Source organism: Hemiscyllium ocellatum, chromosome 16, assembly GCF_020745735.1.
Source record: "Hemiscyllium ocellatum isolate sHemOce1 chromosome 16, sHemOce1.pat.X.cur, whole genome shotgun sequence".
Classification (NCBI taxonomy): domain Eukaryota; kingdom Metazoa; phylum Chordata; class Chondrichthyes; order Orectolobiformes; family Hemiscylliidae; genus Hemiscyllium; species Hemiscyllium ocellatum.
Window position 1 is genome coordinate 423,515 of NC_083416.1, and position 25,760 is coordinate 449,274.

The window sequence follows — 25,760 nt, forward strand, 5'->3', positions numbered from 1 at the left end:
TGGATCTACATATTGGATCTAATCAGGCGCTGACTATTATATCTCTAAGTGAAATCTCTTGGCCTGTGTGGATGTGGGTTGGAAATCTCTTTGGTATATTAAAGTAATTCCTTTAAAACTACATGTCACCTTGGATACTATATTTGAAGGGGATACAGTTCTGAGAGTTGAGCAACCAATTCTCTGACCCAGAAAGTAACATTTTAAGTCATTTTAAATATGTTTTTGTAGGTTAGGCGTAAGGAATCCAGAATAGGAAGCAAGCAGGAAGTAGTCTGGTATTCCTGGACACAAATGGTGAATAAGTAATTTCTTTGTCTGCTGCACGTCACCTATATTTGTCACAGATTTTCCGATCTTATTGCTGAGATCTGCTCCGATGAAACTTGAGAGCAGGCAAAAGTGGTCCTGAAACAACCTTGATTGAATCAAATCAGTTCTTTGGATCCATCAAGATATCTAGGTAGCTTTGACCTTTAAAATAATTGTTTAATGGTTGCTCTAACCATAAGACCATAAGAAATAGGAGGAGGCCATTTGGCCCCTCAAGCCTGCTCCACCATTCAATAGGATCATGGTCAATCTGACAGTCAGCATATTTCATACAGCTTAAAAACATTTTAATTTTATCTTGATTTTGAAAACTGAAAGATCAGACAACTGGAATGGGGAAATATATCCTGGCAAAGCAGCTTCCCATGAAAAAACTAAGCATGTGGTTGCATATTGACTTGTGTGCTTTGTTGCAGTACGTTAGAGCGAGAGGATGGATCTCGAGTTGTGGATCATGAAGCAGTTAAGCAGGCAGTGTGCACAGCGAGAGCAACAGCCAGAGAGGAGCTTCGGTCAAGGTATCGCAGCCGCAGTGACATGCTTCATCGGCTCTTCGTTTGTATCTCAGGTAATTTATTCAGCATTTTGTAAGGCTGTACTGTGAAGTTGCAGCATTAATGTGTCGTGCCATGGAATGTAAACAACGCTGTTGATTTTTCATGCCCCCTCACTTCACTGCCTGATCGTGTGGCCACGTTTCTGTAAATGGGATGATGAGAACAAAGAACAACCAGAGGAGCATTGGTTCGGTTCTATTCTTTAAGACCAGAGAATGAGATTTCAGTGTAGGTGATGAATAGGTTATGATAGCCTTGTGATTATGATAAGAGATCATTAAATGAGAGATTGTGGGTTCAGGTCCTGCTGTTGCAAGTGTAATTCATCAATAAGGATAAGTGATGTGCCGCAGCCAGCTGACAGATCAATATAAATCTCTGTCTGGTCTCTGACTCCAATCCCACACCGTTTGTTTTTTTTTTAATGCTGTCAGGGCAATTTAGAGATGGCATAAGACAAATAAGCTTATCAGTATCCCATACATTTTTACAAGATGCACTGCAGCAATCGGCGAATTACACCTTCATACTCATGATCTTAAAGGACAAGAACAGCAGATGAATAGGAACACCAGGACCTACATTCCACAATGACTGCACCTTCCCACCCCCCACCACCTTTTTCTTTTTCTCAGGGGTGGAACAGAAAATGACACCACTATAGGAAATGATGTCACCAACTTAAGGAAACACAAACACATAAATAGGAAGTGGGCTACACCACCAGTGCTTCATCCAGAGGCTCACTGAAGATGTTACCTAGTATGGTGACAAAACATCTGAAAACAGACCTTCCAGCTCAGTGAGCAAAGCTATATCCAGAACCTCCAACTGAGCTACGATCTTCTCCAAAACTCACTAAATTATGGTTGTTTTGAATAGGTGTAGCAGACCAACTTCAGACCAACTTCGCAGGAGACCTGCGGCGGATCTTAAAGACAGTCTTTGACATTGCAACATCAACACCAGAAAAGAATATGGATGCTCTAGAAGAGGAAACAGGTACAATGGATTCACTTTATAATTGTATTCTCAAGTGTTTTTCATTTCTTAGGAAGATTTATAAAGGATACATTAATTGAGTGTGGGAACATTCTCTCAGCTGAGATCTGGGAGCTTAGTTCTGACTCAACTCAGGAATAATGGGAATTATCAAGAGACTAGAAAAATTCGAGTCTTTTTCACTTTACTGCTGTGGTGGAGGGGCTTTATGAAGTTGGGTTTTTGAGGAGTTTGGATAGTGTTATCGGAGTATCGCTACTGTCAGAGGTGCAGCTACAATAACAAAAGGACTGCCATATAAAGTGCAAAAATGTGCAATTCACCAGAGAAAGCAATCAGAAAAAATGTTACTCAAGACTGAACCTCTCAAATGGAATGTTAGAATCTGAAAGAGAATTTTCAATACACACTTCATAAATTTACAAAAATTAGAAATCAGGTGTATACTTTAACTGTTTTTTTTAAACTTTATCCCTTGCAGAGGAAGATCACGTTTGTATGGAGTCTACATTAGAAGATTGCTCGCTGTGTCAGGAATCTCATTCCTATGCTTCGAGAGCTTCCAATTTCAACAATACCAAATTAGAAGGTACATTTTGAGTGGATATCATGTTGGGGAAAAAAAATCTGCCAATAATTAGACATCACTATTTAATTGTGCAAGTATTAGTGCCAGGTTATGTTTCTTGCTCCACAGCACACAGGAGCAGAAGTGAGTTATTTCATTCCTTTTGAGTTTGTTTCCCCATTCTGAGAGCTCGTGCCTGATCTGATAATCTTCAAGACCATTTTCCTGCCTTGCCTTGTAACCCTTGATCCCCTTGCTGATTAAAAATCTGTCTGTCTGTCTTGAATATGCTTAACAATCCAGCCTCAGTACTGAAGAATTCCACAAATTCAGTACTTCGAGAGGAAGAAAAATCTCCTCTGTCTCTTTTTAAATAGGCAACCCCTTACTCTAAGTCTTGGACACTTCCATAAGAGGAAACAACCTGTCAGTATATACTCTGCTAAAATCTCCAAAGAATCTTGCATTTTAAATAAAGTTGCTTCTAATTCTTCTGAACTTCAGTGAATACAGGATCAACCTACTCACCGCTCCTCAGAAAATTGTTTCACACCTGGGATCAACCCAGTGAGCCTTCAAGGACTGTCCCCAATGCAACATTATTTTCCCTTTAATAAGGGAACCAAAACCGTTCTCAATATTCCAGATGTGGTCTAACTGAGTAAGGCCTCCCTATTTTTATACTCCATTCCCTTTGACATAAAAGTCCCTTGTGTTTGAAAATCTGCCCTTAGCTCGTGTCTTGCTCAGATCTATAGAGTTGGAGATTATTCGCAACCCATTGCTGATGAAGGGTTTATGCCCAAAACATCTGCTCCTCGGATGCTGCCTGACCTGCTCTGCTTTTGCAGTGCCACACTTACTGACTCTGATATCTAGCATCTACAATTCTCACTTTGGTCCTGTGTAATTCAGCTGCCATGAAGCAGTACAGTTAAGTTCATTTGTGAAGCCGATTGCAGTAAGTCAAAACTCAAAACAGTGATTGTTCATTTCTAGCCATGGACATGGCAAGCTCTGGAGCTCAGTCGCACGGCTGATTGAGAACACGCTCGTGGGATGCTAACTTCCTCCTTTGTTCACTCCTTGCTCTCACTCTCACTCTTCTTTTGGTTTTGACTGCTCTGTCATGACCACACAACAGTCCTGAGTGATCTATTTTAAAACCTTGCAAGAAACCCCACTCCTATTGCTGGATAGAATTTGTATGCTGCCACTTAATAACCATACCCTGCAACGTGGCATGCTTTGGTACATAGAGAATGCTGGCTTCCTCCCTACCAAACGAAAATGGATACAACTGGAAGATTGCATCACCACTTCAACCATGCCACCTTAGAATTTTGAAATACTTTTTGTACTCTAACACAAGATTTATCCCAACTTGCCACCAAACAAATTAAATTTTGACTTGCCGTCTTCCTGCTGCCTTTTCACATGAGTGGTTTCTCCTATTGAACATCCTGAAATCTCACCTAGATTCAAAATACATATTAGAAGAAAGACTAAATTTATCATCAGCAAAGTAGTTAATTTTTTTCAGTTTTTATTGTTTTCATGCAAATAATACATGCTTTTTCGCTCCTTTTATAGTGCCCCCAGAGTGGATTGCAGATTCTGCCTGTAACCAATGCACATCTTGTAAAGCCCCATTTACAATTGTCAGGAGGCGGCACCACTGCAGGAACTGTGGGAAGGTATGGAATGTTAACCATTGTGACGTAAAATTAGGATCAAAGATCTGGTATTGGCTTCATGGAGAAGAATAACTGACACTCGATGTAAGATCTTTGCTTCTTTATCTGTCTGTGACTTCAGCCAGTTTTCTACCCTGTGAAAGTGGGACGTTGAGTTCAAAAAGCTTAACTAACCATCAATTTTGCAACTCTTGGATTCTACCAAATGGTAGGTCCGTAAACCATATGCAAAATATTTATCATTCACTTCACTTCTAGTTTCTATCACTAAATGAAATTTATGTAATTGGCATTTTACTTTGACTTTTCTTCGATTTTTGTTAAATAAAGACTTTCAGAAAAAAGTCGAAATGAACTTAAACTGAAATGCACTACTTTTTAGCTACCTTTTTTAAAGGCCACATTTTTCTTGACTCTCTTCAGAATGGCAGTCTCTTCAGACCAACATGTTAGCAAGCAATCCACTCCAAATGATTGGGAGATGCCACCTTGATTGGCTACCCTTGCTGTGTACCTTTTTTGGGTTTATTGACTTAGCAGTTTTGTTTCCTCTTCATTACTGAAATATCCTGATTTTTCAAGTTTTAAAGAAAATGACTTGTAGCATTGCAATGAAATGTTTCAACATCGTGTCACTAGTAAATGAAGTATCAAAATACAAAAATAGTACAGACTTGTGAGCAAATAAAATTACTTTCCACATCATGCCGTGCCAACAAGGACAGTGCCTGCCTTTTGTTGAGTTTTTCAAGAAGTTTGATTTTGTCTGTCCAAACCAGCTGCCATATTTCCGGCATTAGGTCAGTAATACTGGACTGTGATTCTGTTGGCCCCAAAGTGCTTTCCTTTGGGACACTGAGGTCATGAAAAGCATGCTACACAAGCCTCCTTTTATGAAAGGTTTTAGAAATGATAGTGAAAGAGGGGAAATCAAATCACACTCCTACTGACACAGTGGCTCACTGGTTAGTACTGATGTCTCAGTGCCAGGAACCCAGGTTTGATTCTAGCCTCAGGTGACTGTCAGTGTGGAGTTTGCACAATCTCCCCAGGTCTGCGGGAGTTTCTTCTGGGTGCTCCAGTTTCCTCCCACAATCCAAAGATATGCGCAGGTTTGGTGAATTGGTCATGCTACATTACCCGTATTGTTCAGGGATGTGTAAGTTAGTTTCATTAGTTAGGGGTAAACGTAGAGTTATAGGTTCAGTGAATGGTTCTGGGTGGGTTACTCTTCGGAGGGTCAGTGAGGACTCGTTGGGCCGAAGGGTCCCTGTCCATACTGTATAATTCTAAGTTCATACCATTCCAAGAGGGTGATCGAGTAGGACTCCTCCTCTAGTGCTTGTCTGCTCTGCCAGTTTCTTTTTTTTTTATCTTTTTTAATTCCTCTCTCCTTGTCAGCAACATGGTCATAGTCTTAGATGTACAGCACAGAAACAGACTCTTCAGTCCAACTCGTCCATGCCAACCAGATATCCTAAATAAATCTAGTCCCAGTTGGCCCATATATCTCTCAAACCCTTGCTATTTATTAACCCATCCAGATGCCTTTTAAATGCTGCAATTGTATCAGCCTCTACCACTCCCTCTGGCAGCTCATTCCATACACGCATCACCCTCTGTGTGAAAAAGTTGCCTCTTAGATACCTTTTTTAAATCTTTCCCTTCTCACCTTAAACCTATGCCCCTCTAGTTCTGGACTCCTCCACCCCAGGGAAAAGCCTTTGTCTATTTACCTATCCATGCCCGTCATGATTTTCTCAACCTCTGAGGTCACCCATAAGCCTCAGATGCTCCAGGGAAAACCACTCCAGCCGAATCAACCTCTCCCAAGAGCTCCAACTCCTGACAGGATCTTTGTAGTCCTTTTATGAACCCTTTCAAGTTTCAGAACATCCTCCCTGTAGCAGGGAGACCAGAATGGAAAGCAGAATTCCAAAGTTGGCCTAACCAATGCCCTGCATAGCCACAACTCCTGTACTCCATGCACTGACCAATAAAGGAAAGCATACTAAATGCTGCCTTCACTATCCTATCTACCTGTTACTCCACTTTCAAGGAACTATGAAGCTGCACTCCCAAGGTCTCTTTGTTCAGCAACACTCCCCAGGATCTTACCACTAAGATTAGAAGTCCTGCCCTGATTTACTTTCCCAAAATGCAGCATCTCACATTTATCTAAATTAAACTCCATCTGCCACTCAGCCCATTGGTCTATCTGATCAAGATCCCATTGTAATTTGAGGTAACCTCCTTCACTGTCCACTACACATCCAATTTTGGTGTCATGTACAAACTTACTAACCATACCCCCTATTTTATATCCAAATCCTTTATATAAGATGATAAAAAGCAGTGAACCCAGCACCTATCCTTGTGGCACACCACTGGTCACAGGCCTCCATTCTGAAAAGCAGCTCTGCACCACCACCCTATGTCTTCTACCTTTTTTTGAGCCAGTTCTGTGTCCAAATGGTTAGTTCTCCCTGTATTCTGTGTGATGTAACCTTGCTAACCAGCCTACCATGAGGAACCTTGTTGAATATCCTAACCTTTAATTCTGGACTCCTGGCCCAGCATGCCCTCAGCATGTACTTTTTGCTTTGATAATTCCAGAGCAGCCTCTCAACCTTGAGGTGAAGCCTGGTGTGGACTGGGGTGGAAGGACTTTTTATTCTGAACTGTTTATTTCCTTTATTTTTCTATTTTACTTTTTCCTTAAGAATCTGTACCTCGGTACCTCTACCTCAGATGGTGTCATAAATGGTGACTTGTAAACTTTTCACTGTGCTCCTGTGAATACGTGTGACAAAGCTAATTTTAATTCTAAAGTAAGGTCACAGAACGCCCCTGGTGCTCACCTTCCACCCTACCAACCTTCGCATAAACCAAATCATCCGCCATTTCCGCCACCTCCAAAAAGACCCCACCAGGGATATGTTTCCCTCCCCACCCCTTTCCACCTTCCGCAAAGACTGATCCCTCCGTGACTACCTGGTCAGGTCTACGCCCCCCTACAACCCACCCTCCCATCCTGGCACCTTCCCCTGTCACCGCAGGAACTGTAAAACCTGTGCCCACACCCCCCCCACCCCCCCCCCCTCACCTCCATCCAAGGCCCTAAAGGCGCCTTCCACATCCATCAAAGTTTTACCTGCACATCCACTGGGAGCAACAGATGCAATAAATGATATCAATGTGGTCTCCTCTACATTGGGGAGACTGGACGCCTCCTAGCAGAGCGCTTTAGGGAACATCTCCGGGACACCCGCACCAAACAACCACTCCGTCCCGTGGCCCAACACTTCAACTCCCCCTCTCATTCTGCCAAGGACACGGAGGTCCTGGGACTCCTTCACTGCCGCTCCCTCACCACCAGATGCCCGGAGGAGGAACGCCTCATCTTCCGCCTCTGAACACTTCAACCCCAGGGCATCAATGTGTACTTCAACAGTTTCCTCATTTCCCCTTCCCCCACCTCCCCCTAGTTCCAAATTTCCAGCTCAGCACTGTCCCCATGGCTTGTTCGGACTTGCCCTACCTGCCTAGCTCCTTTTCCACCTATCCACTCCACCCTCTCCTCCCTGACCTATCACCTTCATCCCCTCCCCCACTTACCCATTGTACTCTATGCTACTTTCTCCCCACCCCCACCCCCACCCTCCTCACGCTTCAGGCTCTCTGCCTTTATTCCTGATGAAGGGCTTTTGCCCGAAACGTTGATTTTACTGCTCCTCGGATGCTGCCAGAACTGCTGTGCTCTTCCAGCACCACTGATCCAAAATCTGGTTTCCAGCATCTGCAGTCATTGTTTTTATCAAGTTGCCACAGCCTTACAAGACCATAAGGCTACTCTCTCTCATTATAGAGAAACAGGTGGCAGTTCAACCTAAGGGTTACTGTGTCTCGGGCAAGGGGAGAGATTGAGAAAGAGTCCTTCACGGTAACCTTAGTCAGTGCAGGAATTGGATCCAAACATTTGGCATCACATTCCATCACAAACTAACCAGCCAGCCATCTGAGCTAACCAATCCCCTAATCCCACTAACCATCTTGTAAATGTGTACAAGTACGAGAAACACACATTACATGTCAATAAATGTTAGTGTTAAAAACTAATCTTCAGACTCCAAACCAGAATACCGTAATTGCTTACCTTTTAATTCTGACTTCTTTAGTGTACCTGTTGCAGTTTATAAATTGAGATGTTATGTCAATTTGTCTCTGTTCATACTTTATCATAGTGTTTATACAATTTGAAGCAATTTGTATTTAATTGCTATACTTTGCAATGTCTGGGTCATATTGAAGAGCTTTACAGTGTTCAGAGAGAACAATATCACCCCCTTAGTATTGAATTCACTGTCAGAATGTGCTGCAAATATTCAATTTCCACTTTCTTTTGTTTCAGATCTTTTGTTCCCGCTGTTCTTCCCAATCAGCACCACTACCTTGGTATGGACACATGAAGCCAGTCCGTGTCTGCGCACACTGTTACACGTTTCACCTGAGTCCCTGCTACTCCGGTACATCTACGTGTTAACCTGAAGTCCAAGACCAGTGAGTGTCCACAGACATGCAAGGAGACCAGTAGAACAAGCCAATGATAATGATTGATGTTGGGAATTTGATTCCTAGGATAACCATCTTCACAATTACCATGACTGTACAAAATCCAAAAGTCCCTCGTCCAGCTCTGTAGTCCTATTTCAATATATTAACTCTGATCCGAATGCAAATCTATAAAGAACAACCATTTATTGTGTATTATTTATGCATCACCATCTAATCTAAAAGATGTACTTGGTAACTCAAGTTTATTTTAATGATAACTGCATCCATGATTCCTTCAGATTGGATAAAGGTAATCAGCAATGTTTTTGTATGGTTTTACAGTAGGGGTTATCAGATTTTAAATTTTGTAATTTTTACTAATGTAATTTGCTTCTGTAAATTGCTCACAAGGATCTAAGGAATTGAAATACATGTAATATATGAACAGTATCAAAGCTGAGAAACAGGGGTAAAATTTTGAAGGTTCCAGGGCACATTTGATACTTTTATACTGCAGCCTGTAATACTAATCATCTGGATAGACCAGTTTATTGCCATTCTACTGAAGAAATCTGGACTGCTCAACTCTAGCAAACTGCTTTAGAATTATGTACTACAAAAGCTGGCATTTGGAGAACAAAAATGTTGATACTCCAAAAAAGTTTGTGTGTGACTCTTCAGGATTAATATCATCATGGAACAAAAATCAGTTTGATGTCTGAAGAAGTGGCCCCAACATCTTGGTTATAATTGTAGGAAGCAGTGTTGAAGCTTATGTTGGTTAATGACGTAATTGCACAAAGTTGTTGCTGCTCTTATGGAATTTCATAAATTTCAGTAACCTAGTTTTGGAAATTAATGGAATGCTAAGTTTTGACTCCTAGCATCTGCTTATTGAAGTCACAAGGAAATGGTAGACGGTTTGAACTCCTTTTGCTCATAATTTCACTTGGAATTGGTTAGCACATAGTTCAGGAAATATGGTAATTGTTTTGTTTGTGTATCACTAAATGTATATGTTTCCAGTAAAATACCCATAACCAGCTCATAATTTCAGCCTCTGTTGAAATAATTATCACTTTTTTTTTGTCAAGTATAGTTTCTTCAATGTTTTAATTGATAGTTGGGGAATGGTATTTACATTCTATTTATGAATAGATGCAAACATAACAAAGATCTTGGGTTATATATTGTCATGGTTTATGAGCTAGTTAGCAGTATTTTTGAAAGCTTGCCCATTTTTCTAAAGTGAAATAGAGGCTGAATCTGACTCAAACCTTAAGTTTAGAAATCTGTGTTGAACACATTGCTGAACAACATTTTCCTTAGCTTATACTCTTCAATGATGTTTCGGATCATTGACTCATCTAATATTTATGCCCAATCTAATATTTGTGTCCTCCTGTACCATGTAGCAAAAAGCAAAACCATGCTGTATTAACATTGGAATTATATTTGCAGCACACGGATGTTTCTTGAAGTACAGATTGTGGCTTTTGTTTGGTACTCTGTCGTGTATGCTGATGTTTGTTTTACAGGAAAAAATGCACTTTCATACAAATGACAAAATGGATATTCTGCATGAAAAGTCCATGGAAATTCTGCGCCTAAATCCTTGGAAGCTATCACTTAGGAGTCCTTCAGATAATGAAAATTTACTAAATTGCAATTAAATGTTCTCACAAAACAAATTTAAATTGACTTAAAGCTGTGATTGGCATGTAATCTTCAGACTTCTTTTGAAGCCAAACACATTCCCCATTGTCTTGTCTAGATTTCTTACTTAGTCCAATTGGAACAGGTCTTAAATTAACATGTTGAGTTTTATAAAGGAAGGTAATGCAATTTCCTATCATCTTCTGAAAAATGCCAGCTCTGAGATGGTGTAATCTGTCGGTTGAGGGAACACCCTATTGTTTACCTCCCTTCAACTTCACTGATCTTTGCACTTCATTTGGAGATGACTATATTTGCGGTTACGTTGGTTGATCATCTTCTGAATAATTATTAAGTTATACTGTTATGTATCTTAAATATAATATCTTGCACAATAAACTGAATGGGTTACAAGAGAATGTATTGATTCCTAAATCCAGGAACATTTTTGTCTCTGCTTCAAGTTGACTTGGTTATGAAGGTAGCTGTTTCTCGGGTAAACTCTCCACTCCCTCAATATGTGATTGAGTACTTATTGTAATTACTCAAATGTTTGGGAAATAGCCTCCACTTTGCCACTTCTGCAAATATTGATATCCCTTCCTTTTGGTCCATTGCTTCCCCTAGTCTAATAAATTCACTATGGGATTACTTCAAATGGGAGTATTATATTCCCTCCTTTAATATGCACAAATGTGTACAGCCATGTCTCTCATGACACAAGTCTGGGTAATATATTAAAATTTCAATGATCCAAATGAAAAACCATCCAGTGGTCTTCAAGCTAAGAAATTATAAATTTTCAAAAGGTAAACTGTAGTGACTGCCACAGCAACTGAAACCTACACTATAACTGAAGAAACTGAACATATCAATTGATGGACAATTTTAATATTTAATTCTGCTCACTTAAAAGAATTTTTAGCTTGACATTTACCTCCACTTTTTTTTTTGTTAACTATAACTCCTGAATCGTCAGTGATTTAAAATAAAAATGCAAAGTGACCTTCAGGGTGCTTTTGTTTTATTTTAGATTTATTAGTGACATAATGTATAGAATTTACTCATTGAATTTGTGAGAGTTAGGGATGGTAGGACATAAATAGTCATAGTCATACAGCGCTGAAACAGACCCAAGCTGACTGTAGTCCCAAACTAAACAATGAACAGTTTTTTTTAAAAAGAATAGCTAGGGTAGGAATAGGTCCAGTCAAGGATAGTAGTGGGAAGTTGTGCTTGGAGGCTGAAGAGATTGGAGAGACACTGAATGAATACTTTTCGTCAGTATTCACTCAGGAACAGGACATTGTTGCCGATGTGAATATTGAGTCACAATTAATTAGAGTGGATGGCTTTGAGGTGTGTAGGGAAGAGGTGTTGGAAATTCTGGAAAGGGTGAGAATAGATAAGTTCCCTGGGCCTGATGGCATTTATCCTAGGATTCTCTGGGAAGCAAGGGAGGAGATTGCAGAGCCATTGGCCTTGATTTTTATGTCCTCGTTGTCTACAGGAATAGTGCCAGAAGACTGGAGGATAGCACATGTGGTTCCCTTGTTCAAGCAGGAGAGTAGGGATAACCCTAGTAACTATAGGTCGGTGAGTCTCACTTCTGTTGTGGGCAAAGTCTTAGAGAGAATTGTAAGGGATAGGATTTATGAACATCTGGATAGGAATAATGTGATCAAGGATAGTCAGCATGGTTTTGTGAAGGGCAGGTCGTGCCTCACAAACCTGATTTGAATTCTTTGAGAAGGTGACTAAGGAGGTGGATGAGGGTAAAATGGTAGATGTGGTGTATATGGATTTTAGTAAGGTGTTTGATAAGGTACTCCATGGTAGGCTACTGCAAAAAAATACGGAGATATGGCATTGTGGGTGCGTTTGGAGGTTTGGATTAGGAATTGGCTGGCTGGAAGAAGACAGAGGGTAGTAGTTGATGGTAAAGGTTCATCATAGAGTGCAGTTACCAGCGGTGTTCCACAAGGATCTGTTTTGGGACCATTGCTGTTTGTCATTTTTATAAATCCCCTGGAGGAGGGGCTAGAAGGTTGGGTGAGCAAATTTGCGGATGATACGAAAGTCTGTGGAGTTGTTGACAGTGAGGAAGGATGTGGCAGGTTACAGCGGGATATAGATAAGCTGCAGAGCTGGGCAGAAATGCGGCAAATGGAGTTCAATGTAGGTAAGTATGAAGTGATTCACTTTGGTAAGAGTAACAAGAAGATGGAGTACTGGGCTAATGGTTGGATACTTGGTAGTGTGGATGAACAGAGGGATCTTGGTGTCCATGTACACAGATCTCTGAAAGTTGCCACCCAGGTAAATAGTGCTGTGAAGAAGGCATATGGCCTACTGGCTTTTATTGGTAGAGGAATTGAGTTCCGGAGTCCTGAGGTCATGTTGCAGTTGTATAAGACTCTGGTGCGGTTGCATCTGGAGTATTGTGGGCAGTTTTGGTCGCCATACTATAGGAAGGATGTGGAGGCATTGGAACGGGTGCAGAGGAGGTTTACCAGGATGTTGCCTGGTATGGTAGGAAAATCGTATGAGGAAAGACTGAGGCACTTGGGCTGTTTTCATTGGAGAAAAGAAGGTTTAGGGGTGACTTGATAGAGGTGTACAAGATGATTAGGGGTTTAGATAGGGTTGACCATAAGAACCTTTTTCCACGTATGGAGTCAGCTATTACGAGGGGGCATAGCTTTAAATTAAGGGGTGGTAGGTATAGGACAGATGTTAGGGGTAGATTCTTTACTCAGCGAGTCGTGAGTTCATGGAATGCCCTGCCAGTAACAGTGGTGGACTCTCCCTCTTTATGGGCACTTAAACGGGCATTGGATAGGCATATGGAGGATAGTGGGCTAGTGTAGGTTAGGTGGGCTTGGATCGGCGCAACATCGAGGGCCAAAGGGCCTGTACTGCGCTGTATTTTTCTGTTCTATTTGCCTCTTTTTTTTTTTTGACTGCCAGAAGTGAACTATATAACTTGATACAAACCACTCTCTTCCATTCTACCCCAATAAATGGTGCACTTACATTGGAACAATCTCTGTTGTAATGTTTTTAAATTAGACTGAAAAAGTTTAATTGAAAAATGGTAACCATAAATGAAGCAGAAGAGGATCCTGCGCCTTCTGTTTGGAGAGGCACCCATTATGTATAACGCATACTTGCTGCCTGATTCACTCCATTTCAGTGTGAGTGACCTTGCTGTTGCTTTCAATGCAAAACTATATTGCAAGGTATATTTTCCATAATGATTTAATCCCCCAATGTCCCTAGGTCCCAGAATAGCTTTAATCCAGGCAATAAATGATTTTGGGTAGCTGGATTTATCCGTTATGGTCATGAAATTAATTTCTCCATGTTGAAAAAATGAAAATGCAGATGTCCTGTTGGTGGCACTACTTAGTCCTGCGCCAATGCACTGCCAGTAGGAATTTGACAATACAGTACAACAGGCTCTTTGTGAGCCTGACCCTATTTATTCTTGAATAAATAAATCTCCTCCTTTTTAAGTCTGACATCAAGCCACATGCCGCCCGTGGTCCTTAAGAATCTGGCTTGTACTCCCTCGAAGGGTAAACTGCTCAAGCTGATAAATATGAAAAGGATTCAAAACAGAGGAACTATTTCCTCTGGTAGGAATTTAAAAAAAAATGATTATCTTAAAATACGAACTAGGTCAAGTAAAATCTGTTCTGAAAGACTGCCAATGTCAAAGGGTGGGTTTCTAAAGTTTTATGGAGAAAACTGGTGTCAAAATTGGCTTGATAATGCTCCTATAATTTGGGCATTGTAATATAATAAAGGGGGCTATGCAAATGTTAATTGTTGTCCAGGCGAGTAAGAACCTCAACTGTACTTCCCTCCAATTCTGGTCTGGCTTCTTTCTTTTCCACACATGTATACTCCCTCTTTGTGACATGCATGGGCAGTTCGGATTTCCACTGACACCAATATTTACCTCTCTGCTGTCATGTTTACTTTAATGCTTTTAAACCATCACACGAAGATCAAGTCCTGCCTGGACAAGAATTTCCTTCAATATCGATCAGGTGAGACCAAGTTCATTGAGTCCCAGCCTAAACTATATCCCCTTGAGACCCGAAAACACCGTCCAGTCACCATTAAGATAGCATACTTGGGGATTCTAGAGAGCGGTGACCCAGTAGGTCTCCCTTGCTGAGCTCTGCATCAGAACCCAGACAAAATGATTAGATTTAGATACCCTACAGTGTGGAAACAGGCCATTCGGCCCAACAAGTCCACACCAACCCTCCGAAGAGTAACCCACCCAGACCCATTTCCCTCTGACTAATGCACCTAACACTATGGGCGATTTAGAATAGCCAATTCACCTGACCTGCACATCTTTGGACTGTGGGAGGAAACCCACACAGACACGGGGAGAATGTGCAAACTCTACACAGTCAGTCACCCGAGGCTGGAATTGAACCCAGGTCCCTGATGCTGTGAGGCAGTCGTGCTAACCACTGAGCCACTGTATCGCTGTAGTGGTGCACTCAACCTCTCTTTACTACCCAATGTAGTAGAAATAGCTATTTTTTTTAACCCCAAGAATTGTTCAGTGTCACTTTAAAACAGTTAGGAAATGACCAAAAGGAAGAGAGTGTGAGGATTGCAACAAGCAGAGACATCCCCCGCAACAGCAGACACAGCCGTGGCCACAGCTTTGGTCTCTGTGATCACCCCAGGGGATTTACTTATGGAGCAGAGCCTGGTCTCTGAGTTTGTGAAACTCCAAGAGAAGATTGACTCATTGATGGAGGAGACCTGGGCCAGGCTCAAACCGATCTCTTTCATGCTGCAGAAGCACGAGCAGCAGATGCAACGTCTTGGGCAGTGTGTTGGAGGTGGAGCAATGGGCCGCGGCTTCCCAAACCACAGCAAAATCCTTGGCAGGTCGGGTACAGGCTTTGGAACAGTGGGTCTGGCCTTGGAGGAGCAGGTTGGCAACCTCGAAAATAGAGGTCAGCGGAAGAACATCCATCTGGTGGGGCTTCCTGAACGGGAAGGCCAGCTGGACAGCTTCTTGGAGCAATGGGGGTTCACAGACTGTTTCAGACGGTTATAGCTAGCCATTCGTTTAAATGGTGCACCTGGAATGTTAAGGGGAGTCATTCACCAATTAAGAGAAAAAAGATACTGTCAAGCCTTAAAAAAAAGAGAGGGTCGATGTAGTTTTGGTGCAAGACATTTAATTGATAAGGAGCATTTGAGGTTGCAGTAGGGAGGGTTCGGACAGGTGTTTTTCTCATCCTTTAAGGTGAAAAGTAGAGGAGTTGCTATTGTCATCGGAAGAATCTCCCATTTGAAATGTTAGACCAAATTAAGGATGAATATGGGCAATTTATAACTCTTAAAGCTTTAATACATGGAGAGGAATACAGGATTCTTAATGTATATTGCCCCCTGGCACACCCCCTCAAATTTTTAACAGATGCGCTTTCCAGGTTGATAGCCCTTGGGGCGCACCATACAACTATAGGGGGAGACTTTAATCGTATTATTGACCCCAAAGTGGGCAAGATGCCTAGGGGTCTTGCAGGTATGCCCCCGTAATCCAGGCAGTTGGTGAACCTGAACAGGGAGCTGGGGTTGGTGGATGTGTGCAGATATCTTCACCTCAAAGGTAGGGATTTCACCTATTTCTCTAATTCACATAAATGCTCCACCAAAAGTGACATGATTTTGTCCTATTGACCACCTTGAATTCGATGCTGTCTTGCAGAATCGGGAACATAGCCATTTCTGATCATGTGGCAGGGTACATGGAGGTCAAGGCCAGCACTGGCAGGACGGGCTCCTGGCACTGGCGCATGGATCCTGCCCTCTTGAAAGATAGCGATTTTGTAGAATATTTTTCACTGGAATTTAACATCTTTTGGGACATGGATTACTGGCCATAGCCAAATTAATCAGTGCTCTGGGAGACTGCCAAGGCCTATGCACAGGGTTTGATTATTGCTTACTCAGCGACCTGGAAGCAGCAGAGGGGAGAGCAGCAGCGTTTACTGAAGGCAGCTGAGTTAGCATACTTCGACAGACTGTCCGTAACCAAATTGCAGCAGATTAAAACCCTCAGGGCTACTTTGAATGCTGCACTCACCCAGGCAATAACGAGGGAAATCTCTTTCGTGAAACAGAGGTTATTCGAGTACAGTGATAAACTGGGTAGAAATTCAGCATACCTGACCAGAAAGAAGAATGCCCCTCAGTCTATTACATCCATTAGAGAAGGTGCTGGGACTCTTAATTGCAATGCCAAAAAGATTAATGCAGCATTTAGAAAGTTTTACCTGAGCTATACCGGTTGAAGGGCTGTGAGGACAGACTGATGAAGATGGAATCCTTTTTTTAAGACTCTGGACCTCCCGGGTGTAACTTCAGAGCAGTCACCCTTTCTGAATGGCCCCCTGACAATCCAGGAAATAGGAGGTGGTGAGGCTGCTCCAGAGTGGTAAAGCGCTCAGCCCAGAAGGATTTCAAAGGGAGTTTTATCAAGAGTTTATAGACATGTTGGCTGGGTCACTCTTGGATATTTACAACTACACATACAGTCAGGACTGTTTCCCAACATCTTTGAGAGAAGCAAATATTTCTCTTATTCTTAAGAAAGGAAAAGCCCCAGAGGATTACACTACATACAGGCCCAAATCCTTACTGAATGTGGGTTTTAAAATTCTGTCAAAAATGCTGGCATCAAAGTTGGAGAGGATTTTGCCTTTCATGGTAAAAGCGAACCAGACAGGTTTTGTTAAGGGTCATAGGTCTGTCAATAATATTAGAGAATTAAACATGGTCCAGGTATGCCAGCAAAGGTCGATTCTGAGCTTGGCAGTCTCCCTGGCTGCAGAGAAAACGTTTGACCAGGCGGAGTGGCCGTATCTTTGTTATGTTCTGGAGCGGGATGGTCTTGGGGTTTTTGCCAGGTGGGTGGCAGGGTTATATAGTGACCTGAAAGCAAAGTATCAGCAGAGGCAACCAACAAGGGGTGCCCCCTCTCACCACTATTATTGATATTGGTGATTGAGCCGCTGGTGAAGGCCATTTGGGATCCCAAAATAATTGCCCTGGAGATAGGATCAGGCAGGCATAAGATTACCCTCGAGGTGGATGACGTTCTTATTTTTAAACTGATCCGAAGTATTAAATGGGACACAGATATCAAGTGATTAATCTATTTGAAAAATGTGTTGCTGGAAAAGCGCAGCAAGTCAGGCAGCATCCAAGGAGCAGGAGAATCAACATTTTGGGCATAAGCCCTTCTTCAGAAATGAGGAAGGTGTGCCAAGCAGGCTAAGATAAAAGGTAGGGAGGAGGGACTTGGGGGAGGGGTGTTGGGAATGCGATAGGTGGAAGGAGGTTAAGGTGAGGGTGATAGGCCGGAGAGGGGGTGGGGCCGGAGAGGTTGGTAAGAAGATTGCAGGTCAAGAAGACGGTACTGAGTCCAAGGGTTGAGACTGAGATAAGGTGGGGGGAGGGGAAATGAGGAAGCTGGAGAAATCTGCATTCATCCCGTGTGGTTGGAGGGTTCCTAGGCGGAAGATGAGGCGCTCTTCCTCCAGCCGTCGTGTTGCTATGGTCTGGCGATGGAGGAGGCCAAGGACCTGCATGTCCTTGGCAGAGTGGGAGGGGGAGTTAATGTGTTCAGCCACGGGGTGGTTGGGTTGGTTGGTGCGGGTGTCCCAGAGGTGTCCTCTGAAATGTTCCGCAAGTAGGCGGCCTGTTCCCCCCAATGTAGAGGAGGCCACATCGGGTGCAGCGGATGCAGTAAATGATGTGTGTGGAGGTGCAGGTGAATTTGTGACGGATATGGAAGGATCCCTTGGGGCCTTGGAGGGAAGTGAGGGGGGAGGTGGGATGGGGGAGGTATGGCCGTAAGTTTCGCGTTTCTTACAGTTGCAGGGGAAGGTGCTGGGAGTGAAGGTTGGGTTGGTGATTAATCTATTGTTTTGTTCCCAGGGTATAAAATTAATTTTACGAAGTTGGAGGCCATGCCTGTGGGGGGCCTTACTAGAATATCCAGTCTTGGGGATGGAACCCATTTCCCTTTCAGGTGGTCACAGGAAGGTTTCCTGTAGTTAGGTATTTTATCACCCCGGCCTTTGATCATTTATATAAAGCTAACTTCGAGCAGTTGCTAGAGTAAATAAGGCAGGATCTTTGGGGCTGGGAGGATCTTCCGATATTTGCATTGGGTAGAATAGCTCTGGTTAAAATGAATATTCTTTTTCGCTTATTATATCCCATGCGAATGCTCCCTTTGCTGCTGAGGCAAGCACTACAGAGGTGTAACAGCTGGCTCGAATCTTTCATCTGGAATCATAGATGGCCTCTTATTAAGTTGGGTAAATTGCAGCTTGCACAGGGAATGGGAGGTTTGGAATTCCCAGACTTTAAGAAATATCAGTTGAGTTCCTTCCTGTCCTATGTGGCTGGCTGGGCCTGCCAGGATCCGTGGGCAAGGTGGTTGGATATTGAGGCCTCCCAGGCAAAACACCCCCTCATCAATTTGTTGTTTGTGGACCATTGCAGAAACCTCAGTGTCCTGAACACAGTTAAAGTGGGGAGAATGATGCGGTTATGGTGAGGGCAACTTACATAAAACATGTGGCACAGTGGTTAGCACTGCTGCCTCACAGCGCCTGGAGACCCGGGTTCAATTCCCGACTCAGGCGACTGACTGTGTGGAGTTTGCACGTTCTCCCCGTGTCTGCGTGGGTTTCCTCCGGGTGCTCCGGTTTCCTCCCACAGTCCAAAGATGTGCGGGTCAGGTGAATTGGCCATTCTAAATTGCCCATAGTGGTAAGGGGTAAGGGATAATGTAGGGGTATGGGTGGGTTGCGCTTCGGCGGGTCGGTGTGGACTTGTTGGGCCGAAGGGCCTGTTTCCACACTGTAAGTAATCTAATCTAATCTAATCCCCTTTCACTCCCATAGTGTGAAGGTTAGGATTCTGGTTGGGGTCGATGGACTCTGGCTTTCAGTTCCAGGTCTTGAGGGGAGCCTCCAGTTTGGGAGATGTATTTGACGGGGAGATCATGATGTCTTTCCAACAGCTGAGTTAGACATATGAACAAGCTAGGAAAAATCTCTTTTGTTACTTCCAGGTTAGGGATTTTATACAGAAAAAGATTACATTGATGGTTAGTCACTATAAGTCAGATACAGAGAAGAGAGTACTCCGATCTACGGGTACTCACTCGGTCAGTACCCTTTATCACTTGTTAAGAAGTAATGTTTCAAAGAACATTGAATGGCTGTGCAGAACCAGGACTTGGGAATTAGGGGTGGAAATCTAGTCAGAGGTGTGGGAGGATATTTGGGAAAACCTAAGGAAGATTTTGATTTGTAACAGGACGCAGGCTGTGCAACTGAAGATACTCTACAGGCCTCATCTGGCATTGGAAATCTAAGACAGGAGCATTGCCAATGTAAACCAGATGTTGGTACTCTTACTCATTGCTTGTGGTCACGCGAAAGGTTTGTAGGTGTTGGGACGCCATAGCATGTGTTTGGAAGAGGTTTTGGGAATGGTGGTTAAGTTGGATCCGGTGTCCCTCCTCTTGGGTCTTCTAAATCTCCCCTCTTTGGATGCGCATTGGAAGAAACTGTTTAATATTCTTTCTTTCTGTGAAAGGAAGAACATTCTGACACCCACATCACTGGCATCGTTAGCCACCCTGAAAGGCTTCACGTGTGGCTAATGCTGGAGCAGTAGTTAACACAACTTTTAGGCAGTCAAATGCCTTCTGACAGTCTGCTGTACACTGAAACTTCCTGACCTTTTTTAACAATTCGGTGAGAGGAGCAACCACACTGCTAAAGTTCGGCACAAACTTTCGGGAAAATTCACTCAACCCCAGGAAACGTAGTACTGGTTTTTTCATCGGTGTGGAAAATTTTTGTTTTCGTTACATGTGGGGTTGTTTGTCCATGTCCAACAACTGGTCCAGGAAGATGACTTGGGCTTTGGCAACATCACTTCTAGCTTGGTTTACCACCAAGCCTGACTTGTGAAGTCGAACAAGTCCAACAAATGCTGTAAATGTTCTTTCCCTGAGTGACTAAAAATCACCAGGTCATCAATATACACCAGACAGTTGGATAATCCAGCAACGACATTATTAGTCAGTCTCTGAAATGTGGGTGGAGCATTTTTCATACCAAATGCCATGATTTTGAACTGACATCTTCCATTTGGTGTTACGAAAGCTGAAATCACCTTTGCTCTCTGACAGAGTTACTTACTAGTAACCTTTGAGTAAGTCCAACTTAGAAATGTAAGTTACTTGTCCCACTTTTTCAACACAGTCCTCCAGCCGTGGGGAATTGGATATGCATCAGTCTTTGTAACTGCGTTGACTTTACGATAGTCCACACATAACCGTTGGGTACAATCTGTCTTTGGCACCATTATTATGCGTGAGCTCCAGTCACTGTAACTCACTTCGATAGACCACCTTGGAGCATGCATTCTCTCTCCTTCTGACCCTGTGCCAACTTTAAAAAGTTATGCCTATTAGCTTGTTGCTTAATCAGAACGGCATTTCCAATCTCTACATCATGCACAATCAGGCTCGAACTTCCCAGTTTATTTCCGCGTATCTCCCCATCTGATATTAATAAGTCTTTCAGGTTATTTTAATTTTCTTGTGGAAGATAACTCAGTAATTTATCCCAATTTTGACAACTTCCTCACTGTCCAAATTTGATTTGAGGAATATCCAGTTCAGAATTCTCTGAACTTGGTTCTTCCTTCTGTGCTGTCATCATTAACACCTTCTCCTCTTGCTTTCCTTCCCTATCAAAATATCTCTACAGCATATTCACATGACACACTCTGTGAGATTTCTTCCTGTCTGGAGTCCTTATCAAATAGTTCACCTCACTCAATTTCCTTTATTTGGTCAGGTCCACTACACCTTGCTTTTAAAGGCTCACCTGTTATTGCAGGTAACACCAATACCTTATCCCCAATTTTTTATTAGATTAAATTAATTTAATTGCAAATTTGTGATTTCTCATCTGCTTCCTGTTTCATTGTATGCTGTGATACTTTTAAATGCTGCCTAGCCAACTTTCCAGCTCTATTTAATTGGTCTGTAAAATATAACATATAGTCGGAATGGGTGGTCTCTTAAATCTGACTTATTAATGTCTCCATAATTTTAAAGGTCCTCTTACATCATGCCCCAAAATTAATTGAAATGAACTGAATTTGGTCGATTCACTCAGTGTATCTGTGATCGGAAAAAAGAGATACTTACAGGTTGAAGTTAGAAGTGGAGTGAGCGAGCGCAAGAGAGATTCCACACAGCTCACCGTTGAACTCCCAACCAGTTCTGGACTGAACTGCTCAGCTACAGAGCTGACCACCCCCCTTTCCTTATACAGGTCACTTCGAAAACATGACCACTTTGGCCTGAGAGCTCATCTGTTTACTTATAAACAAAGAGGCCTCTCAATACCCTTTAATCTCTGTACCAAACCAGTCTAATTGGCACTGGGAGTGTTTGCGACCGCTCTGAAAAACACCAAAGACACAGTATCCCAGAGAAAAGGAACAGCTTTTAGAAAGAAGGAACCAGCTTTGTGACAGCACTAACACATGGTGTATTTTCAAAACTTACCTTTGACTCCTCTAGCGATTGGTGACAGTTTGAAATTTGCTTGTTAGCTTCATTCACAAATCATGCCTCCAAAAACTTCTTGTTAAAGTGTACACTTTAAATATACTTATCCAGATTGTCAGCAACGTTCGGAGAAAATTTTATTTGAAAATGTTCTCTATTTTCAACCTCCCATCCAACAGAACACATGAGGCCGTCTTACTAAAGTTGTACAAAGCACTAGTGAGCTGGAATACTATAAACTGTTTTGGGCCCCTTTTATCTAAGGAAAGATATCCTGGCATTGGAGGCAGTCCAGTGAAAGTTCAGGATTGTCTTATCATTTAGAATTCGGTTTATTGTCACGTGTACTCAAGTACAGGAGTAGGTCTAGAGGTTGTTTCCTATATCTTGTGGTCTTGTACGGTGTTACCTGTGGAGAGGATGACAGAGGATACTATTTTGAGATCAGATTACATGTTTTCCACTAAACCCAGAGATATCACACACAGAAAGGAATCAAAGTTTTGTGATCTCTAGCTGCCTGCGAAGGAGAGATCAATAAAATCAATTTTGGCCAGACCTGCACCTTAAGCAGAGAAAATGCTAACTCTTCTCATTCACCATACAGATTACAAGTGGCGGTTTTTGCCTAGTTTGAAGACAGGATGAGTTAAAATCAGGCTAGGGGTTTGCATAACCTGAAGCAAGAGAGAGAGAGATTCCCTCAAGGGAAACTCACGGGGTGGAAGATAATATTTGGAAAGAAAAGTTGTAAATTCTTAGGAGATGCAAACGTTTTGGATTGGTTCCAGAACTTTGGACATCTACTTAGACTAAGTAATACAACAAAATTGTGATTTTTCAGTTGTCATTAGCAAATGGCAGATTGTGACCAATATTTATGGTAAATTTACCCTAACAGTTAATATTGTTTAATACACTTGTCTTTTGTCATTGACTCATATGGAGGTATGTAGTTGGATTGAATTTTTAAGGAAATTACTAGAAGGTTCAAGTGGGTTAATCTTGGAATGAAGATGTGACATGAGGAAAGCAGTTTGTACCTATATGCTGTAGACTTCAAAATACTTTGAGGTGGTACTATTGAAATGTAATATTCTGAGTGGTTGTGACCTGCTAAGTGCTAGGAGGATGTTTCCATGGGGGGAGGTATCATAGATTCCCTACGGTGTGGAAGCAGGTCATCAGGCCCAAGTCCAAAAATGCTGCCTGACCTGCTGCACTTTTCCAGCAACACATTTTCAGCATTAAGTATATAAGTCCTGCCCTGATTTGCTTTTCCAAAATGCAGCAGCTCACAAATATCCAAATTAAACTCCATTCGCCACTTCCTGATTCATTGCCCATTTCATAAATTGTGAAAAATAGTACAGAATAACTTCTACATTTCCTCACGTGAAAAATTAAATTTCAAAGATGATCATTCTCAGATGCTTGAGACAATACAATTCAAGCTGCTATTTACTGAAAATGCTACGCATGGAGTGTCTAGTACATAATTAAATATTTTCCCACTTCATGCACAGTATGTCCTGTCCCATCCAAAAAAGCATGTCTAACCACAAGCTTGGAAAGACATTCTATCACATTGACAGCATGTACAGATTGTTGGGATATGTTTGGCATGAGGGTGAAGAGCATGCGCACACTTCTCATTTCCAACCTAAACCACTGATTAGTCATAAGGCAAAAACAGTCACATTCACAAGCCTCAGCAGTTGGTATAGAGTTTCTCCACTGAAGTCCTCTGTTTTGCGTGTAAATAGTAACACAAGAAACTGGATTCCTCATGGGCTCAAGATAAAACTTCAAAGGAACAGAGAGGAGATTTTGCACCTTCCACCCTCCCTTCTCTAACCCAAGTGAACCAAACTTTTAGTTCTGGCAAATAAAGCCAAACTAAAGCCTAAATGTCTTACTAGAAATTCCTGAAACAAGTGCTCTTTATTTCTTTGGTCACAACCAGGGAGGACGTGAGAGATACCCATGATATTTGGCCAGCCCATAGTCCCCAAGAAGTTTCTTCAGGCTTGCACCCGAGGGAGGAGACTCCACTTTTAATGAATACAGTTAAATACACAGGCACAATCCTGCACTAATATGATATTTTTTCCCATTTCTCACACAGACTATCCCATTGCCTCAGAGGTGGCCAATTTGTGCTAAAATAGTTCAGTGCTGTCATTGCAAGCACAAAAAGAGTTTTGATAAATATTTCACTTCAGTCAAGATCATTACAACCAAAGCCATTTAATCCAATTGGCTGAAGCAGATTAAAATTTCTCTTTCAAAGACTAAGAGGAGGCAACCTGCCCCTGTCCCGTATCCCTTGTCCCCATGTCCCTTGTCCCCTGTTACCGTCCCATCCTGTGTCCCCGCCGTCGTCCCTTGTCCCAGTCTCCCTTGTCCCCATGTCCCTCATGTCCCTTGTCCCCCATCCCTGTGTCCCTTGTTCCCGTCCCGTGTCCCCTGTCCCCGTGTCTTCCTGTCCCGTATACCCTATCCCCTGGTCCCCCGGACCCTCTCACCGACCTCATGTTCACCTTCTCCCTCCTGCAGTCCCCGAGTCCCTTGTCCCCGTGTCGTGTCCCCGTCCGGGTGTCGTGTCCCTGTCCCGTACCCCCTGTCCCCGTCCCCCCATCCCTTGTCCCTGTGTCCCGTGTCCCTTGTTCCCGTCCCGTGTCCTTGTGTCCCCCGTCCCGTATACCCTATCCCCTGGTCCCCCGGACCCTCTCACCGGCCTCACGTTCACCTTCTCCCCCTTGCAGTCCCCCTGTCCCTGGTCACCCGACCCCGTGTCCCCCTGTCCCCGTCCCGTGTCAGTGCCTCCTGTCCCCGACCGGGTCCCGTGTCCCCGTCCTGTGTCCCCTGACCCCATGTCTTCCTGTCCCGTGTCCCCCATCCCCGTGTCCCCCGGACCCTCTCACCGGCCTCATGGTCACCTTCTCCCTCCTGTAGTTCCCGACGCCGCCATCAGCAGCGGCCGGGGCAAAGGTCACGCTCCCGCGCACGCGCCGCGTTGCCATGGCGCCAGTTTGTCTTTATTTCCAGAGAGAGCGATGTGTCCGGATTAAAGAGACACCAATCTGCTGGGGCTGCTGTCAGTGTCAGTGTGGGGGTCAGGGGTCAGTGTCGGGGTCAGGGGTCAGTGTCGGGGTCAGTGTCAGTGTCAGTGTCAGTGTGGGGGTCAGTGTCAGTGTCAGTGTGGGAGTCAGTGTCAGTGTCAGTGTGGGTGTCAGTGTCAGTGTGGGGGTCAGTGTCAGTGTCAGTGTGGGTGTCAGTGTCGGGGTCAGTGTCAGGGTCAGGGGTCAGTGTCAGTGTAGGGGTCAGGGGTCAGTGTCAGTGTGGGAGTCAGTGTCAGTGTCAGTGTGGGTGTCAGTGTCAGTGTGGGGGTCAGTGTCAGTGTCAGTGTGGGTGTCAGTGTCAGGGTCAGGGGTCAGTGTCAGTGTGGGGGTCAGGGGTCAGTGTCAGGGTCAGTGTCAGTGTGGGGGTCAGTGTCAGTGTCGGGGTCAGTGTCAATGTGGGGGTCAATGTCAGTGTCAGTGTGGGGGTCAGTGTCAGTGTCAGTGTGGGCGTCAGGGTCAGTGTCAGTGTGGGGGTCAGTGTCAGTGTCGGGGTCAGTGTCAATGTGGGGGTCAATGTCAGTGTCAGTGTCGGGGTCAGTGTCGAGGTCAGTGTCAGTGTGGGGGTCAATGTCAGTGTCAGTGTCGGGGTCTGACCAGCCCCGAGGA

General features: G+C 43.4%; 2 protein-coding genes across 4 annotated transcripts in view; one reads left to right on the forward strand and one right to left on the reverse strand.

Moving 5' to 3' along the window:
* LOC132823307 (lateral signaling target protein 2 homolog) overlaps window positions 1-10,786 on the forward strand; it is a 56,428-nt gene extending 45,642 nt beyond the window's left edge. For all 3 annotated transcript variants that reach the window (XM_060836975.1, XM_060836974.1, XM_060836976.1), the window contains 5 exons: window positions 750-901; window positions 1,773-1,892; window positions 2,374-2,481; window positions 4,054-4,157; window positions 8,569-10,786. In XM_060836975.1, coding sequence (XP_060692958.1) covers window positions 750-901; window positions 1,773-1,892; window positions 2,374-2,481; window positions 4,054-4,157; window positions 8,569-8,700 — 616 coding nt within the window. In that variant the 3' untranslated portion in view covers window positions 8,701-10,786. The remainder of the gene's footprint in view (window positions 1-749; window positions 902-1,772; window positions 1,893-2,373; window positions 2,482-4,053; window positions 4,158-8,568) is intronic.
* An 11,551-nt stretch (window positions 10,787-22,337) lies between these two features.
* nsd1a (nuclear receptor binding SET domain protein 1a) overlaps window positions 22,338-25,760 on the reverse strand; it is a 322,813-nt gene continuing 319,390 nt past the window's right edge. The window contains exon 27 of the transcript XR_009645526.1: window positions 22,338-22,438. The gene's annotated coding sequence lies outside the window, so the exon portion shown is untranslated. The remainder of the gene's footprint in view (window positions 22,439-25,760) is intronic.